Source organism: Halichoerus grypus, chromosome 6 (genome assembly GCF_964656455.1).
Source record: "Halichoerus grypus chromosome 6, mHalGry1.hap1.1, whole genome shotgun sequence".
Classification (NCBI taxonomy): domain Eukaryota; kingdom Metazoa; phylum Chordata; class Mammalia; order Carnivora; family Phocidae; genus Halichoerus; species Halichoerus grypus.
Window position 1 is genome coordinate 21,417,329 of NC_135717.1, and position 17,491 is coordinate 21,434,819.

The 17,491-nt window shown below is 54.3% G+C and overlaps 1 protein-coding gene across 1 annotated transcript; it reads left to right on the top strand.

Moving 5' to 3' along the window:
• The first annotated feature begins 2,407 nt into the window (after positions 1-2,407).
• On the top strand, positions 2,408-17,457 carry ERN2 (endoplasmic reticulum to nucleus signaling 2). The gene is made up of 23 exons (XM_078074022.1): positions 2,408-2,503; positions 3,610-3,702; positions 4,135-4,240; positions 4,587-4,620; positions 4,868-4,940; positions 5,763-5,835; positions 5,977-6,084; positions 6,328-6,429; positions 7,377-7,641; positions 9,396-9,474; positions 9,562-9,709; positions 9,821-9,942; positions 10,794-10,949; positions 11,215-11,380; positions 13,526-13,610; positions 13,764-13,953; positions 14,034-14,133; positions 14,239-14,441; positions 15,851-15,998; positions 16,089-16,216; positions 16,791-16,914; positions 16,998-17,065; positions 17,151-17,457. The coding sequence occupies exons 1-23, from the start codon at positions 2,408-2,410 to the stop codon at positions 17,355-17,357; spliced, it is 2,874 nt and encodes a 957-aa protein (XP_077930148.1). The 3' UTR covers positions 17,358-17,457.
• Positions 17,458-17,491: the final 34 nt, after the last annotated feature.

Genomic DNA, 17,491 nt, shown 5'->3' on the forward strand with positions numbered 1-17,491 from the left:
CCCTAGGATCACGACCTGAGCAGAAGGCAGATGCCCAAGCACCCCGTTCCTCTTTCTTTCTAAAGAGTCTCTCTCTCTCCCCACCCCCTCTCTCCCACTCCTCCTCAGGCATCTGGAAAACATTTCCCCACCTCCACATCACACTAGACAGTGGGAGCCTCCCCAACACCCCTCTCTGCCCAGACACAGCATATGGTGTCTCTGGGGCTCACTGTTTCTCCAGGCTGTGCCCTGAAGCCAGACACAAATCCCCTCTGCTCTTGATCCCACACAGCGAGGTGGGGTCCCGTCTTTGGGTGAGGAGGTTCTAGCATCTTCCCACTCCCCACTCCTCCTTATTTTCCTTCCTCTCCGAGCCTGGGGAGCGACTTTTCCACTTTTCCACTCTCATTATTTATTCTCTCAGGTCTAGGGTCCCGCCCTGAGGTGTTCAAAAACAAAAAACTAAAAGAAGCTTTGTTTTCTTTCTCCTTCCTCCTCCCTTCTTGGAGGCAATAAATTTAGAGCAGCCTCGCCTGAAGAGAAGGGCTATCAGGGGAAAAAGAAGCTCTGAAGGGGGAAAAACATCATTAATATTTGAACATAGTAGTCCCCTAAAACACATAGGCGTAGGGAAAAAACAACACGGGAGGAACTAAGAATGTTAACAGAGGTACTCCGTTTCCAGGACATAGAGCCATGAATGAAATTTTTTTTTCTTCCTATTTATATTTTCCTGAATTTTACAAAGTCTCTACAATGTGTATTATTCATATCATCACACACACGAAATGATTTATTCGAGTTCATTTGTAGGTTGTCTATGCAAATCAAATGGATTTGCATGAGACATGACTATGAATCCAAGCATAATGAAAAAACGCAATGTACATTCCAAAGCAAATGTACAGTGTACAAAATATAAAGCATAAAGGAGGGTTCATTCACACCCCTAGTAGCTTGGGCTGGTTTCTAGAGTGACCAGCGATCACTTTTGTTAGGAAGTTAGGACCGCCTTGCCAATTGGGAGTATTGGAACATCCAAGCGTGAAGGAGTACCCAAGTAAACCAAAGACTTTGTGAGGCTTCTCGCCATGAGGCTGTTGGGTATTCTAAGGCTACATTTGATGAAAACGTGATGACAGGGTGCCTCAGATCAGGTAGGTTCTTCTTTTTTCTTTTTTTTTTTTTAGGTAGGTTCTTAAAAACAGAGCCTGAGGCAGGGGTTCTGGCTCAAGTGATGGGAAGAACTCTCCAAGAGAAGGGGAGTGAGCGGAGGACGGGGACCTCCTTAGCCCAAATTGTACCTCAGAGTTGGTTCCAGCCTGAGGCAAAGGGGCCAGTCTTCTGTTCTCCCATGTCAGTCAGTCACAGGGAGGGGGCACAGGATGCTTCAGTCAGCCAAGGGCAATTCTGTGGAGAAAGCACAGAGGCACCTGTGAGCTCTCAGCAGCCCATCCTTGGAGCAGCAGAGGGATGGGGGTGCCAGCCAGGCAAGATTTAGCTGGGGTTACTTGGGCGAGCGTAAGTAATCGAGAGCTGGTTGCAGCATGGGCCCAGGGCAGTGTGCAGCGGCAGGTGACACAGAAGACATCAATGATGGTGGCGTATCTGGGGTGGAGATGGAGGCTCTGGGCCAGCTAGCAAACTCTTCAGTGACTGTGGGGCCATGCCCAGGAAGGCCAGGGGTGACAGAGAGGTGGAGGCAGAGAGCGTGGCGGAGCCAAGCTGCATGATCCTCGGATCAGCAGTGATTTTTACACCAGGAAGAAAGAGAAATGAATGAGCCCAAATGTGACAATTAATGGGACCCCTGCAGGCCCTCCCTGAACCAAGCGGGCAGGGTCTGCCTGCAGCCAGGATTGCAACCACCACAGCAAGGAGTGCTGGATGCTGCACCGCCCGGTGTCTAAGGCATGGGAGCCTGTAAGCTCTGCAGACAGGCACCTTATCTCGCCTGCCTCCCAGGCTGCATAGTAGGTAAATATTTATTGAATGAATGAGTCAATCAGTTCATCTGTATTCCACCGTCTCTCAGTGGAGGAGGCCCCTAGCAGGGTAACAAGGAGCACAAGCCTTGAGGGCAGACGTCTGAACTTGAATTCCAGCGCCCAGCCTCCGTTTTTCCCTCAGTAGTGCTGGGACCATTGAAGGAGCTAATGGGGATGGATGCAGAGCGCTTGGGAGAGTGCTTGGCGCGCGGGAACGTCTGCATGCATGGCCTCGGCTGCTAACCTCCCCGTGCTCTCTGCAGCAGGGTGACTGGGGGGGTGCGGGTGTGGGTGTGATGGGAAGGGAGGGAAGGAGCAGGACATTGGCTGAGGTTGCGCCCCGGCTTCTGCGTGCCCAAGTGGCCTAGCCCGGGGCGGAGTCTCTTCCCGGCCAGGCTGGGGCTTTGTTGTCCCCGGGAGGCGCTGAGGGACCAGCCATGGCAAGCGCGGCCCGGGGGTGCGGCCCGTGGCTCCCGCTCCGCCTCGGGTTCCTGCTCCAGCTCGCAGCGCTGCTCAGGATGCCAGGGCCACAGGTGAGACGTGGGGCGGCTGCGGGACCTCCAAGGTCTGGGCCCTGGGCGGGCGGGCGGGGGGGGGGGGTAGGGGAGGGGGCGCGGCCACAGGGGGCACCTTGCTCTCTTCCGGGTCCAGAGGGCCCCAAGTTAGACCCTGGCCAGGAAAAGCCTCCTAGCTTTAGGGGGTTGCCAGTTACCCCCACGAACACCTAGCTGGAGACATGTGCCAGCGTGGAAGGGCACAGAACGGCGCCCCCTCCTGCAGCGTGGGGGCACAGGTGAAGAGAAGGGTCTGGACTGGGGAGGCCTCCTAAAAGTCCTGGGATCCCCGGCGGGGACGTAGGGTCCACTTAAGTGTCCTCTGTCGAGAAAATTCAGGTGGTTCACCGCCAGTCTCCCTACCCACGCCTGGACCCTGGGTTCAAAACCTCTGGGATAAATAAGTAGCAGGTGTGGGGATTGGGTCCAGCCCTGCCAGGAGCTAAGAGTCCAGTTTTACAGAAATGCAGGGAGAAGGCAAAGGCGCCCAGACTAGAATCAACTCGTTCAGCCTGGAGCCCCCAGAACAGCTAATGGGATCATGGAGGGTTGGCAGTCCATGCCATTCACCTGCCCTGCATCCAGCTCTGGGTCCACCCATGGTTGCCAAGTAGGAATGTGAGCCCAGGGTGGCCAGAGCAGGTGTTTCCAGAAAAATGAGAAAAAATAGAAATGAGAAAAATTGTAAATCTCGATTTTTAAAAATGGAAATATTTCCAATTTTTAAAATGGGTAGCTAATTAAAAACAAATGTGTAGACATGATGATGGTCAAGCCACCTCAACTGTGGGCAACCCGTCTGCAGCTTCTTCTCAGCCCACAAAACAGGCTGCGAAAAGGGGCTAGGAGGCAGTTTCCTGACTCGCCACCAAAACCATTGGCTCAGCTCCAAACCTGAGGGTCCTGGAGCAGGATGTGGTTTTTGCAGGGGTGTGGCTGGGCCACCCGGATGTCAGGGTTCCTGCTGGGTGCTCAGCCTCACCCTGTTTGCTCAAGGAGGGGCTAGAGCAGGTGAGTTAGCCCAGCAGGGGCCCGATGCAAGGGCAGCTCCAGCCCTCCCTCCCTTGGCCGCCCCTGAGCCTTAGTCCAGAGGACCCCTGGAGCCTGGCACCAAAATCAGCTGGGCTGGGCTGGGGAGGCAGAAGGGGTCACTCCAAGAGAGTCAGACAGCTTGGCAAGTGAGTATGGGACCAGGCGCTGGAATCAGAGACATGGTGGTTCAGGTTCCCATTCTGCGTGGTTTTAGGCTAATTACCTACCCTGTGTGAGCCTTAGTCTCTCTCCCTCATTTGGACAATGCTGGGGACAAGAGCACCAATCTCATAAGGAGGCTGGGAAGTCCTCTTGTAAAGCCCTCAGTCTTCTCTAGAAAACCAGAAAGAATTGAGGGGAGGGGAAAAGGAGGGACTTTAGGGAGTCCCCCAGCTCCCACTGTCACCCCTGTCTGGGGTCAAGGAGATCAACAGGCGGAGCCAGCCGCTTCTCCAATCATGCTTCCTTCTTTGTCTGTCCCCTTCTGCGAGAAGGGGAGTCACATCTAGCCCTGCATGAGTGAGGACAAGGGATGGGCCCAGGCTCCTCGGAGGAGGTGACTTTGTTTCCCACTTCAGGTCCAGGCCCTCAGGCCAGAGAGCCTCCTGCTAGTGTCCACCCTGGATGGAAGTCTCCACGCACTGAGCAAGCAGACGGGGGACTTGAAGTGGACGCTGAAGGATGGTGAGCAAGGGGCGATCCCTCATTCTTCCTTGGACATGTGACGTAGAGGATAAGAGCCTGGAATCTAGAATCCAATGAGCCGGTGTCTGCAGGTAGATGCACCACTTCCCAGTTGGGTGGCCTTGGGAAAGCCACTGCACCTCTCTGAGCCTCCATGTCCTTACCTGTCAAATGGGGCCAAGGGTGATGACCCTACTTCACGGAGTTCTTGGGAGGATTAAATTACATGCACGATGAATGTTTGGCTCGGTGTCCGGCACAACTACGCACACAATGACGATGAGCTAGGCTTATCAGTGGGGAGTCGGGAGGAGGTTACTCACGCTCCATGTCCCTGTGCCCACAGATCCCATCATCCAAGGGCCAATGTATGTCACTGAGTAAGTGAACCTGCGGTCTTTGAAGGAGGGGGCGTCTGGGAGGTGGGAAGCCAGGGTTGTCTGGAGGGAGTTGGGTGGGGTGGGGGTGGGGGCGTGTTGGAAGGAAGGGGAGAGATTGGCTCTGGAGTTCTGTGGTGCCTCCCGCAAGGGTGGGCTCCTACTAGCCAGGCAGACGGAGGGAACTGGGGCCTCCATGAACCCCGGGGGCGTGAGCCTAACCCTCCCCCTGTTCCCCTCTGCCCCACAGGACAGCCTTTCTCTCAGACCCAGCTGACGGCAGCCTGTACATCTTGGGGACCCAGAAACAACAGGGATTAATGGTGTGTTTCTTACAGTGTTTGGGGTGGGAGAGGGCCCAGGCTTCTGTTAGCTGGAGCATGGAGGGGGCTGCACGGTTGGCGTCTGAGGGTCCTGCAGGGGGCTCGGAGCGCATTATGGGAAGGCTGTCCTGAGGCACCTGTTGAAAGGAGGTGGTGGAGTGGTGGTTTGAGCCATCTGCAGAGCAGACAGGCCCCTGAGGGCATCACAGGGCTTCTTCAGAACGCTGGGGGCTTCAAGGGGGAAACCTCCATCAGTTAGCTTTTGCCAAATAGTCACCCTGAAACTCAATGGCTTAAAAACACCAGCAGTTGATTTAACTCACCATTTTGTGGAATGCCAATTTAGGCTGGACTCAGCTGGGTGGTCTTGGCTGAGCTTGCTCCGGAGTCTGTGTTCAGCTGCTGGTCAGCTGGACGGCTGTCTTTCTGAAAGTTGGTTGGTGGTTGGAGGGCTTCTGAGAGGGACAACCGGGCCAGCCGTCCTTCATCCTCATCAGGAGAGCCTGGGCTTGTCCACGTGGTAGCAACAAGGGCACTGGAGACAGGGCAAGGCCAGTACGCAAAGGGGCATGCACGGGGGGGAGAGAAGGTGTTTGTCTTCCACAGCGGGACTCCAAGGGGGGTATTGAACAACACTCTGGATTTGTCACAGGGAATGAGGTGGAATGTTTGTTAGAACTTTGTGCCATCGGAAGCAAGCTGTGTGACAACAGCCAAGTTACTGACCCTCTCTGGGAAATGAAAATGATACTAATTGCACCTAGTGAGCAGGTTGTATGTGTTTTTCTGCTCTTCCTCCTTCCTGGAAATGTTCCTTCTCAGAGGCTGCCCTTCACCATCCCCGAGCTGGTTCACGCCTCCCCGTGTCGCAGCTCTGATGGCGTCTTCTACACAGGTGAGCATCTCTCCAGCCTGCGGGTCCAAGTCCAGCAGGGACAGGGACCTCGTCATGGTGGGGCCAGCTGGGCACAGGACAGCAGGGAGCACACCCTGTCCCAGGCCATCTCGAGGGCTGGCCCACTTCCCACCTCCACAGGTCGGAAGCAGGATGCCTGGTTTGTGGTGGACCCTGAGTCAGGAAAGACGCAGATGACACTGACCACAGAGGGTCCCTCTACCCCCCGCCTCTACATCGGCCGAACGCGTGAGTCAGGCCCCAGTGGCTCCCTGCAATTGTTTCCAACTTGCATCCAGGCCAGTCAATCTGTCGGTCTGCAAACATTGCCCTGAGCACTAGGCAAGGAGCTGAGGAGATAGCAGTGACCCAGACAGACTGTGACACAGATTGTGGCCTTCAGGACGGGGGTACCAATGACACTCCCTGGCGTGGGGGTGGGAGGAATATGACACGGGCATTCCTGGTAACCCTGCTTCTGGCCATTTGCAGAGTACACGGTCACCATGCATGACCCCAAGGCCCCGGCCCTGCGCTGGAACACCACCTACTGCCGCTACTCAGCGCCCCCCATGGAAGGCTTGCCTGGGAAATGTGAGTGCCGCCTTTCCCTGGCTCCAGCCTTCGAGCAAGGTCTCCAACTCAGGGAATCCTGAGTGGCATCCATGACCAAGCCTCACCACATTCTGAATGACACACCCTTGGTGGACGACCCTAAGTGAACCCCCTCAACCCTCAGCCAGACCCTCCTTTACCCCAAGCCGTCTTTAACATCCTCACTCCTCCATATTCCAAAGGAGCTGAGCCGGGTAACCCTTGTCCTGAGTGACCCCAAGCAACCCTCGAACACTCTGATGGGTCCTCACAGGTCCCAACTGACCCCCAAAGTTGAACGACCCCTGAGAGATGACCCTAAGTGACCTCCCCCAAGATTAACCTCCCCCAGGTAATTCTGACCACCCCCTTGGTATTATGACCGTCCCACCCAACTGCCTGAATGACCTTACAGGGGCCCCTAAGCCACCCCTCGTACCCTGACTTCATCATTTTGCGTGAGAACCCATGCAAGTAACCCTGACACATCACAGTTGACACCCCCAGGACCCTTGACTCACCCTCTTCACACTCTACATGACTCCCAAGTGACCCACATGCCTCCAGGCCACCCTGATTGACCTCTCCTGGGTGACATCAATCAGACCACGGCTAACTACCCCACATCCTAAGTGACCTCTCTCAAGTGACCTGGACTGAGTCACACACCTAAGTCACCTCTGGATGACCCTGACTGACCCCCACATCCTACACAGCTCCCGGGTTGACCCTGATTGATCCCCTGACAGATCAAAGTAACCTGGTGCACTCTGTCTGAGCTTCCCATGTTCTCCTAACCCTCCAGGGGATCTCACCTGACCCCCACACACCTGAGTGGCCCCCCTGATGACCTACCCTCCGAGCAGCTTCCCCCACCCCCCAAGATGCTCTGAGATGCCTCAGGTCAGAGCTCCTTGCCCACACCTCCCCATCCATCTTTCTCACAGACATGAGCCACCTGGCATCCTGCGGGATGGGCCTGCTGCTCACCGTGGACCCAGGAAGCGGGGCGGTGCTGTGGACACAGGACTTGGGCATGCCAGTGATGGGGGTCTACACTTGGCACCAGGACAGCCTGCGCCAGCTACCCCATCTCACGCTGGCTCGGGACACCCTGCATTTCCTCGCCCTCCGCTGGGGCCACATCCGACTGCCTGCCTCAGGTCCCCAGGACACAGCTACCGACTTCTCTGCCTCGGACACTCAGCTTCTGTAGGTGCCCATCCCTGGGGACTGGGGAGGAGCAGTCTGGGTGGATGTGATGTTCAAGCATGACACACCAATACAGCTGAACAAGGGGCCAAAATATTTCAAACTGGTTATTTGCCAAACTGATTGGCAAATGCCCAGTGCCTAGCACCTCCTGCCCCCTGCAGTGCCCCCAGGACCTTTTGGATAGCCCTGCTGTTCGGCAACTCTAGGGTAAAATATGGCATACAGGGGACCTCTGGGTCTCCACTCCAGCGTACGGGTGGATGGTGCTTGTTCTGCTTGGCAGGTGCTGTGCCTTATTGACTGTTAAAGACGAACTCTTACCCTTCCTTAACAGTACTGAATGCTCTGGAGTCCCCATCTTAGGGAACAAAGAGACAGAATGGGAAAATCAGGGATTATCCATTCATTCAATTCATTACACAAATATTAATTGAGCACTTACTGTGTACCAGCCGCCTGTCAGGCTCTGGAAGTACAATAATACAGCCCGTGTTCCTACCTACAGAGATCTTGGAGTCTAGTGGGGGAGACAAGAGTGTAAGAGGGCAATTATAATAGGGTATGATAGAGAATGATAAAAGGGAAGTATATATTTTTGATGGGAATGTATAGGAAGGGTACCTAAATTGAGACTGGGGGCAGGAGGCAGTTGTGGGAAGCTTCCTGGAGGAAAGGACATCTAAGTTGAAACCTGAAGGATGAATAGGAAGCAAGAGAGAGAGAACATGGCAGCCAGGGAACAGAAATTAAATAAGGCTGGAGCACAGATTTGAACAGGGAATAAGGTCTGAGAGTGTTAAGCAGGAATCTTGTAGGATCATCGAAATGGTTTGGACATTTTCTCCTAAGGCTAAGGAAAAGTCATTGGAGGGTTTTAAGCAAAGAAGTGATTTGATTATCTTTTCATTTTAGAAAGAACAACCCTGGCTGCAGTGTGGAGAATATCATAGAGTGGTATAGCAAGGAAGTGCCCACGCACAGAATACTGCATTAGTTCAGGCATGAGATGAAGACCCTTTGGACTAGGGTGGAAATGTTAGAAATGGAAATAAGTGGAAAGTAAGAGATATGAAGAGGGAAAAACAGTAAGAGTTTGGTGATCGGGGAGTTTGGTGATTGTGGGCAAGGAATCAAGGTTTGTGAGCAAGTGCTCAGGTTTCTAGAAGCACATGGGTGCTGTCGTTTGCAGAGGTAGGGAGCACTAGAGGAGGAAGGGGATGAGGAGGAGGAGTTAAGGAATGAAGTGACAAGTTCAGATTTAGAAAACTGAGCTCTTGAAAGAGGTTTGGGCTAGACACAGATTTAGAAATCATGACTCTAGAATTTGTTTGTATCCGTTAGCTTTTGCTGCATAACAAAGCACTCCCAAAACTTAGAGCTTAAAAACAATGAACATTTGTTATTTTTCAAGATTCTGTGGGTCAGCTGGGTGGTTTTCTGATCTGGGCAATCTGGTGGCTTGGCTGAGTCTGGATAGTTTAGGATGACCTCTTTCAGCTCTATCATAGTTGGTGGACTATTTGGCCTAGGAGGTGTCAAATGAGGTCTCTCATGCCCCAGAAGGCTAGCCGAGCACTTCTCAAGCCTCTGCTTATGTCACATTTGTTATTATCTCATTCTCCAAAGCAAGTCACATGGCTAAGCCCAGAGTCAATGTGGGAGGGGACAATACAAAGACACAGGTACAGTGGTAACTGAAACTACCCACCACCATCACTTACCCTTCTCCCCTTTTTCTTCTCCCTCACTAGGATGACACTGTATGTGGGAAAGGATGAAACTGGATTCTATGTTTCTAAAGCACTGATTCACACAGGGGTGGCCCTAGTGGTGAGAAGGGGTCTCTGAGGGGCTGGAAAGAGGGGATGGGGCAGGAGAGGAGCTCCCTCACTCATGACTCTCTATCTTCTGCCATAGCCTCGTGGACTGACCCTGGCCCCCATGGATGGCCCCACCACAGAAGAAGTGACACTCCAAGTCTCAGGAGAGCGAGAGGGCTCACCTAGCACTGCTGTCAGATACCCCTCAGGCAGCGTAGCCCTTCCTAGCCAGTGGCTGCTCATCGGTGAGATTCTTCTAGCTCAAATTTGGAGTAGATGAAGGGCCCATGAGCCCCGCTTCTGAGGTGGAAGGCTGAGGTCACCTTCAGCCAGCTGACTTTTGCTCTGCGCCTTAGGACACCATGAGCCACCCCCAGTCCTGCACACCACCATGCTGAGGGTGCATCCCACCCCACAGAGTGGGACTGCTGAGAACAGACTCTCAGAGAACACACAGGCCCCAGCCCTCTTCCTGGAGGTCAGTGCTAGAAGGGCAAAGGGGATTGGGGGTGGGGGGGAGGAGACTTGGCAGGTTGGGAGGGCAGCTGTTGGACCTTTCCCTCAGGCTTCTAGGAATAACATCTGGGGGTGGGTCAATTGATATCACACAATTTCCTGGAAGAAAAACATACATATATGTTGTTACTGCCAGAAACATATTAGATGTGTCAAAGGATATTTGTTATCTAAATTGTGAAATAGGATCACAGTTTTAATTCTTCTTCAGTGTAAAAATTACAAAATATTTATCAGGTTAGAAAATGTAAACAGAAAAACTATAAAAGCAAGCTCTCCCGGGAGAGGGTTGGGCAAGAATCACTAGTGGTTCAAGGTTAGAACAGCCATGACTTGCTCCCTCTCCCCCTGCCTCTACCCACCTCCTCCACTCTCTTTCTCTTTCAAATAAATAACTAAATCTTTAAAAAACAAACAAAACAAAACAAAACAAAAAAAACCCAGCCCTGACGGGAAGCAGTAATTCTCAAATCTGGTTGCTCATCAGAGTCACCTGGGAGCCCACTCAGGCCCCACTGAACTGGAGATGGATATCTGAATTTTTTGCTGATTTCCCAAGAGTATCTGTATTTTTTAGTGATGTCACCGCCTCCCCCCTTCCCCCCTCAAGAGATGCTGGTCATCAGCTAGGTTTGGAAGACCACACTCCTGGGACACCATGATATTTCAGCACCACGGAGAGCACCGTGTTTCCCACCATGTGGACTAATCATTCACTGCCCCTTTAGCTAAGCCCAGCAGCCTTGTACTGGGTGATGGAGAAGGGTTAGGGGTTCCACAGTGTGCTAAGAGTGAAAGTTCCTTTGTTCTCAGCTCCTGAGCCTGAGCCGTGAGAAACCTTGGAACCTGGAGCTGCATCCAGAAGAGAAAACCCCGGACTTATATCCAGGGCTGGGACCCCAAGACCTGTTGGTAGCTAGCCTCACTGCTGTCCTCCTGGGAGGGTGGATTATCTTCCTAATGAGGCAGGTAAGCCTATGGCCCCTGACCTCAGGTCCGTCTTAGGGTCTTCCTTGGGGGGACACTGCCCCTCCTCTCCAAGACCACTCAGCAGCTCTCTCCCTCACCCAGCTCTGATTCTGCTGCCTGCCGTTCTCCCAGCAGCTCCCCGAGCCCCTGCTACTGTGTTCTGTATGTTCATGGTCCAGTGCCAGGCTGTCTCAGGCACCACTGCTGGGCCCCTCATGGGGCAGGACCTGGCCAGGGCTGAGCCCTCTTGGGCCCTGTATTTCAGCAACAGAAGCAGCTGGTGGAGAAGCAGCAGCAGACCCTCGTGGCACCTGCAGATCCTCCTCACATCTCACAGAATGCTCAGCCCCTACCAGCAGGGGCCACCCCCCAGGGCCAGAAGAGCCTTCCAAGCCCCTCAGAGCAAGCCCAGCCAGTTGAAGACCCAGAAGGTGAGCTTAAGTGAACAAGAAAGACAGAGTCAGGGACAGAGAAAAGAGTGAGCAGGTTTAGCTTCAAAGTTGGTTTATTAGAAGTCACTATAGTATGGTACGGTGCTTAAGCCTGAGTTAATAAGAGAGGATTTACAGCATCCTATGGAGTTAAGCACTCTAGAAATGTCTGCCATCATTGTTTATCATTACTTTCAAGGACTCTTGGGTGCAGACAGAACTGGGTACAGATCTAACTTCACTAGCTGTTCACTTTGACAGGTTTCCTTCCTCCTCTAAGCTTCGATTTTTCTCATCTGTCAAATGGGAATAACAACACCCACCTCATTGTATCACCTCATTATGAGACGTTACCAGCGTCATTATTATTAAATCAGTCTTAGGTGATGTTAATAATATTTGTGTTAGTTTAACATCATATTTGGTAACAGAACTAGTAAATTACCTAGGTGTCATTTTGTTCTTTTGTTTCTCTCTTTAGGACTTTTTATTTTTAAACATTTCTCTTTTGTCAATTAGATCCTATAAACTAGCCCTTTCAAGCTCCCCTGGTGTCTGTGGGAGGCCTCAGGGGAACTTCCTCATGCTTTTATTGGTCAGTCCAGGCTACTTCTCCTGCCTTTGGCTCTGGGCAAGACTGACCTCAGTCCTTTGCATGAGCTGTTATTGGCCCCTACTGGTCTCCACTCAAACCACTGCCTCATGCCACTGTCCCCTTAACTCAGGCCAAAGTCCGCCCCACTCTTGGCCTGATACTTCAGTGCTGCTCCCAGCATTCACTCTGTGTTCACCCTGCCTCTGCTGAGACAGAGCAGCCCCCCTTCCTGAGGGGCTGGCTCTTCTAGAAGGTGCCCACTGCACCTGAGAAGGTGCCTGAACCCCGAGGTGTTGCAGTGCTTGTCACTTTACTGGCTCTGGGTGGGTCCACATAATACTCACCCACTGCACCCTGAAACGCTCATCTCCTGGGGTCTTCAGACTTGAGCTGGATCTTTCCCCAGACAGGACAGACTCCCTCTTTTCCCAGGATGGCTCTCATCAAAGCACCGTGTGGTTCTTCTTGCCATTGTCCTTCATTCACCCCTCACCACCAGAGTCCATCAGAGCCCAGCAACTCTATCCCTGCCTTCTGAGCTGCCAGAAATGGGCCCACTCCCACCTGTGCTTCCAGGCCCTGAGCCCAGCCACTCCTGAGAGGCCAGGGTACACAAATCTAGGTTACTGCCTGCATCTTGCTAACAGATGAGAGTGAATTTTTACTAAAATAATCCAGAGCAAAGCTGAGGGGCAGCTTGGTACTTTTCTCACTGGTCTTGATGTGGATTCTCATTTGCTTTTCCTAGAGCTAATTGCAGAGACTGAAGTGGGCAGCCCTTCCTGAGTAGAGTGTTCTCGGGGCCACTCACTGCACAACTCTTGGGGTGCCATGTACATTTAGCTGTATGAATGGTGTCCCTCGGAGCTGAGCAGGGCACAGCCTGGCCAGACATGCCTGGGTCACTGTGAGGGATGTCTCACAAGCTACCCAAAGGGAAGAGCAGTAACTGTCCAAGTCTACCGACCTCTGCCCGCCTGAGCCAACCCCATCCTTCTTAATAGGAAACCAAGGCATTCCAGGGGCTCCTGCTACCCTAGAACAAACTCTGGGACAGGTTTGCATCCAAATGTCCATTGCTGCTCCCTCCCATCCGGGGAGGGGGGCGGTCTTTCCTAGGACTGCTCTCACCCTCACCATGCTGTCCACTGCCAAGCACACCTTCTTATTTGAAGCCAGTTCATCAATGAAAAGGGTTTATTATAAAAGGTGGAGGTGGGGAGAATGGCAGAGGAAGTAAAGAAAGAAATCTGGGCAGAAAATGCCAGAAAAGGAAGCATAAGGAAGATAATCTAGCAGGATTATCTATCTCCTTCCACACATTCATTTAATCCACAGTAATGCTGTGCGGGATCATCAACATGGGTCCCACTTTACAGATGAGAAAACCGAGGGCATAGGGGTTTAAGTCACTTGCCAAGGACACACAAAGAGGAAGTGGCAGGCCCAGGCTGGGCATGGAGGGTGGGAGTCCAGAGACAGGTTGAGGCGGTGGCGGATCTGGACTGAGCAGAGGCTCCCTGAGACAGTGCCCGCCCCCCTCCCCTCAGCTGAGCAGCTTACCGTGGTGGGCAAGATTTCCTTCAACCCCAAGGATGTGCTGGGCCGCGGGGCAGGCGGGACGTTCGTTTTCCGGTGAGTAGGTAGCCAGAAGCTGGGCTGGAGATGTGGCTTTCATGGCACTTTGGGCCACTGTCCTTCGGGGGGCCATTCTTCAAAGGCTCGCCGAGGCAGGTGCAGGAAGGAACTTTTTCCATCGTCTTCCCTCTCTGAACCACACCCCCCCAGGGGCCAGTTGGAGGGGCGGGCAGTGGCTGTGAAGCGGCTGCTCCGTGAATGCTTCGGCCTGGTCCGGAGGGAGGTCCAGCTGCTGCAGGAGTCAGACAGGCACCCCAATGTGCTCCGCTACTTTTGCACCGAGCGGGGACCCCAGTTCCACTATATAGCCCTGGAGCTCTGCCAGGCCTCCTTGCAAGAGGTGAGCCAGAGCTCAGAGGGGCAGTGGGGTGGTGGTGGGGGTCCCAGGTTGCACAGTGACACTGTCCCCCACCTCTTCAGTATGTGGAAAACCCAGAGCTGGAGCGCTGGGGCCTGGAGCCCTCCATGGCGCTGCAGCAGCTGATGTGTGGCCTGGCGCACCTGCATTCCTTACACATAGGTAGTATCCGGCCCTGCCCTCCGCTCCGGCCCCCACTGTCCCCCCCCACCCCAGCCTCACCTTCCCCATTCCCCATTGCTGCACTCAGCTCTGCTCTGCTCTCAGTGCACCGGGACCTGAAGCCAGCCAACGTCCTTATCGCGGGACCTGATGGCCCTGACGGCCGAGGCAGGGTGGTGCTCTCAGACTTCGGCCTCTGCAAGAAGCTGCCTGCTGGCCGCTGCAGCTTCAGCCTCTGCTCGGGCATCCCCGGCACGGAAGGCTGGATGGCGCCCGAGCTCCTACAGCTCCTGCCCTCTGACAGTCCTGTGAGTCCTTCCCTGGCCCGGTGCCTCTCCTGCTGTGGCCAAGCCTGTTTCTTCATCTTTAAAGTGGCATAGTTCATCCCTTCTTACCTAGAGCAGTGGCTCTCAACCTGGGACTATTACACTGCCCAGGGGACACTGGGCACTGTCTAGAGACATTTTTGGTCGTCACAGCTAGCAGGGGAATCGGGGTTTGCAACTGGCATCTGGTGGGTAGAGGCCTGGGATGCTGCTAAACATCCTACAACGCACAGGACAGCCCCCCGTGACAATAATCTGGCCCCAAATGTCAATAGTACCAGGGTTACAAAATCCTGACCTAGAAAAGGGTTTTCAATCTGCACTGTGCTGCAGAATCACTGGCAAACTTGAGAGTTTGGGCCTGGACGCTTCCTGATGCCCAGGCCCCACATCCAGTGATTCTGACTAGACTAGCCCGGAGCCGGGCTCCAGGTGATTCTAATATGTAGCCAGGGAGAATCACGGATGTAGAGGGTTTAGGGAGCACCAGAGGATCGAATATAGTTGAAGCCCAGAGCAGGGTCTGACCCCCAGAGACACTTGAGTCTGAGACCCCAGGATTATGGATTTGAGTTGTCAGTGTGTGGGTGGAAGATGAAGTCATGTGCACAGATGAGAGTAATAGGAAAGGTCAGTCGCTAGGCAAAGCCATGCCTAAATCAAGAGAAAGCAGGAAGTGGCCACCCGGAGGCACAAGGACTAAAGGATCTGATGTTATGAGATTGGACAGATTGATTGATTGATTGATTGATTGATTTATAAAGATTTTATTTATTTTTTTGACAGAGACAGCGAGAGCAGGAATGCAAGCAGGGGGGAGTGGGAGAGGGAGAAGCAGGCTTCCCGCAGAGCAGGGAGCCCGACGTGGGGCTCGATCCCAGGACCCTGGGATCATGACCTGAGCCGAAGGCAGACGCTTAACGACTGAGCCACCCAGGCGCCCCGAGATTGGACAGATTTTAATTAGTAGCCAGCATTTTAACTTTTGGGAAATTTCACATAGCAACCTTGATTTCTGGATCCTCTTGGAAAATCAAAGCTCTGCCACCCAGGAGAGTCCCCTGGAGATCATACGGTCTCACTGCCACTTCAGTCCCTCCAGCCCGGCCGGCCTCACTCACCTCTGTTACCTGCTAGGCCTGGAGGAATGCAGCTTGCACACCTGCACTAGCAGCTCAGGAGGGCCAAGATTTTGGATGAAAACCATGGGCCCCTTTCAGTGGTGCAGAGGGGTGGAGGTCTCAGGTCGAGGAGATGGCGCTCAGGAAGCATCCTTGAGTTCTAGTCTGAACCAAAGCCCTGGCTACCGTATCAGCCCACAGGAGAATTGACCCGGGCAGGCTTCCCGGAAGCAGGGACTGCCTCCTTATGTTGGTCTCTCTGGCCCCCAGACAAGCGCAGTGGACATCTTCTCTGCTGGCTGTGTGTTCTACTATGTGCTTTCTGGTGGCAGTCACCCGTTTGGAGAAAGTCTTTATCGCCAGGCAAACATCCTTGCAGGGACTCCCAGCCTGACTCACCTGGAGGAAGAGGCCCATGGTGAGGGGGGACAGGGCCTGGCAGAGAAGGGAGGAAGCAGGGCATGGGGCTCGGCGGGCCTGAAGCCATCCCTCCCGTTCGCCCCTACAGACAAGGTGGTTGCCAGGAACCTGGTGGAAGCCATGCTGAGCCCCCTGCCGCAGGCCCGCCCCTCAGCTCACCAGGTGCTAGCCCACCCCTTCTTCTGGAGCAGAGCAAAGCAGCTCCAGTTCTTCCAGGTCAGAGGGAAATCTTGGGGATGGCCCCAAATAAGTCCCAAGTTTGGGCGCCGAGTGATAAGGGGAAGCCAGAGTGGCTGGGGAGAGACTTGTCTCTGTTCCAGAAAGCCCAGCTCCTTCTCTGAACCAAGCTCTGGCCTAGACGCCTAGACGTTGCCGGGCTGGCGCTCCACGTTCTGCTCACTAACAGACTTCCCAGCCCCAGCCTCCACCCCGCCCCCACCCCACCCCTGGGTGACACATGCCCCATGCCATTCAACCCTAGTTGTCGCTTCATGTTACAATGGTGCCCAGATAGCCCATCCCACTTGTGTGACCTTGAGCAAGGGACTTGGTGCCTCTGAGTCTGTTTGCTCATCTGTAAAATGGGGACAACAGTACTTACCTCACAGGCTGATGAAGACCTGGCAGGTAACATGGAGACATGGCACCGGGAAGCTGTACTTGAGGGGCAACAATCCTTGTCCTAAACCAAGAAGCTTTTGCCGTTTGGCTCCCCCAAGCCATATGGCACTTCTGGGCCTTGTGGCCTCTGAAACTGCTCATGAGGCTCAAGAGCTCTGTGGGGTCCTAGGACGTCAGTGACTGGCTGGAGAAGGAGTCTGAGCAAGGGCCCCTGGTGACGGCGCTGGAGGCGGGGGGCTCCGCGGTGGTCCGGGGCGACTGGCACAAGCACATCTCTGTGCCGCTGCAGACAGGTAGAGGCCAGCCTTGGGGTGGGTCCGCCGGACGGAGGGGAATCCAGCAGAGGCAGCCTTGCCAAGGAGTTTCCTGCCCACAGATCTGAGACGGTTCCGGACGTATAAGGGGACGTCAGTTCGAGACCTGCTCCGTGCTATAAGGAACAAGGTGTGCCCTAGGGTTTGCACGGGGCCTGGATCACGGGGCAGCCCGGTCATGGCTGAGCGGGGGCTCTCTCTCTACCTCCCTCCAGAAACACCACTACAGGGAGCTCCCGACGGAAATCCGGCAGGCGCTCGGCCACGTCCCCGACAGCTTCGTCCAGTACTTCACAGCCCGCTTCCCGCGACTGCTGGTCCACACACACGGCGCCATGAGGCACTGTGCCTCCGAGAGCCTCTTCCTGCCCTACTACCCGCCAGCCTCCAGGGCCAGGGAGCCATGCCCAGCCGGGAGCTGAGGCCACCAGCCAAGGGGTGGGCCCGTGGCTGAGGCCGGCCTCGGCGACAGAAAAGACTGGCCAAGTCTCGGCAGCCTGGGGCTTCTGGAGCAAAGATGCACCCAGAGCCCAGAAGCCAGGCACCCTCAGGGACT

Coding starts and splice junctions, on each gene's coding strand:
- ERN2 (XM_078074022.1), top strand. CDS start 2,408: ATGGCAAGCGCGGCCCGGGGGTGCGGCCCGTGGCTCCCGCTCCGCCTC. Junction 13,611..13,763: donor GGCGGGACGTTCGTTTTCCG/GTGAGTAGGTAG, acceptor ACACCCCCCCAG/GGGCCAGTTGGAGGGGCGGG. Junction 13,954..14,033: donor GCCAGGCCTCCTTGCAAGAG/GTGAGCCAGAGC, acceptor CCACCTCTTCAG/TATGTGGAAAACCCAGAGCT.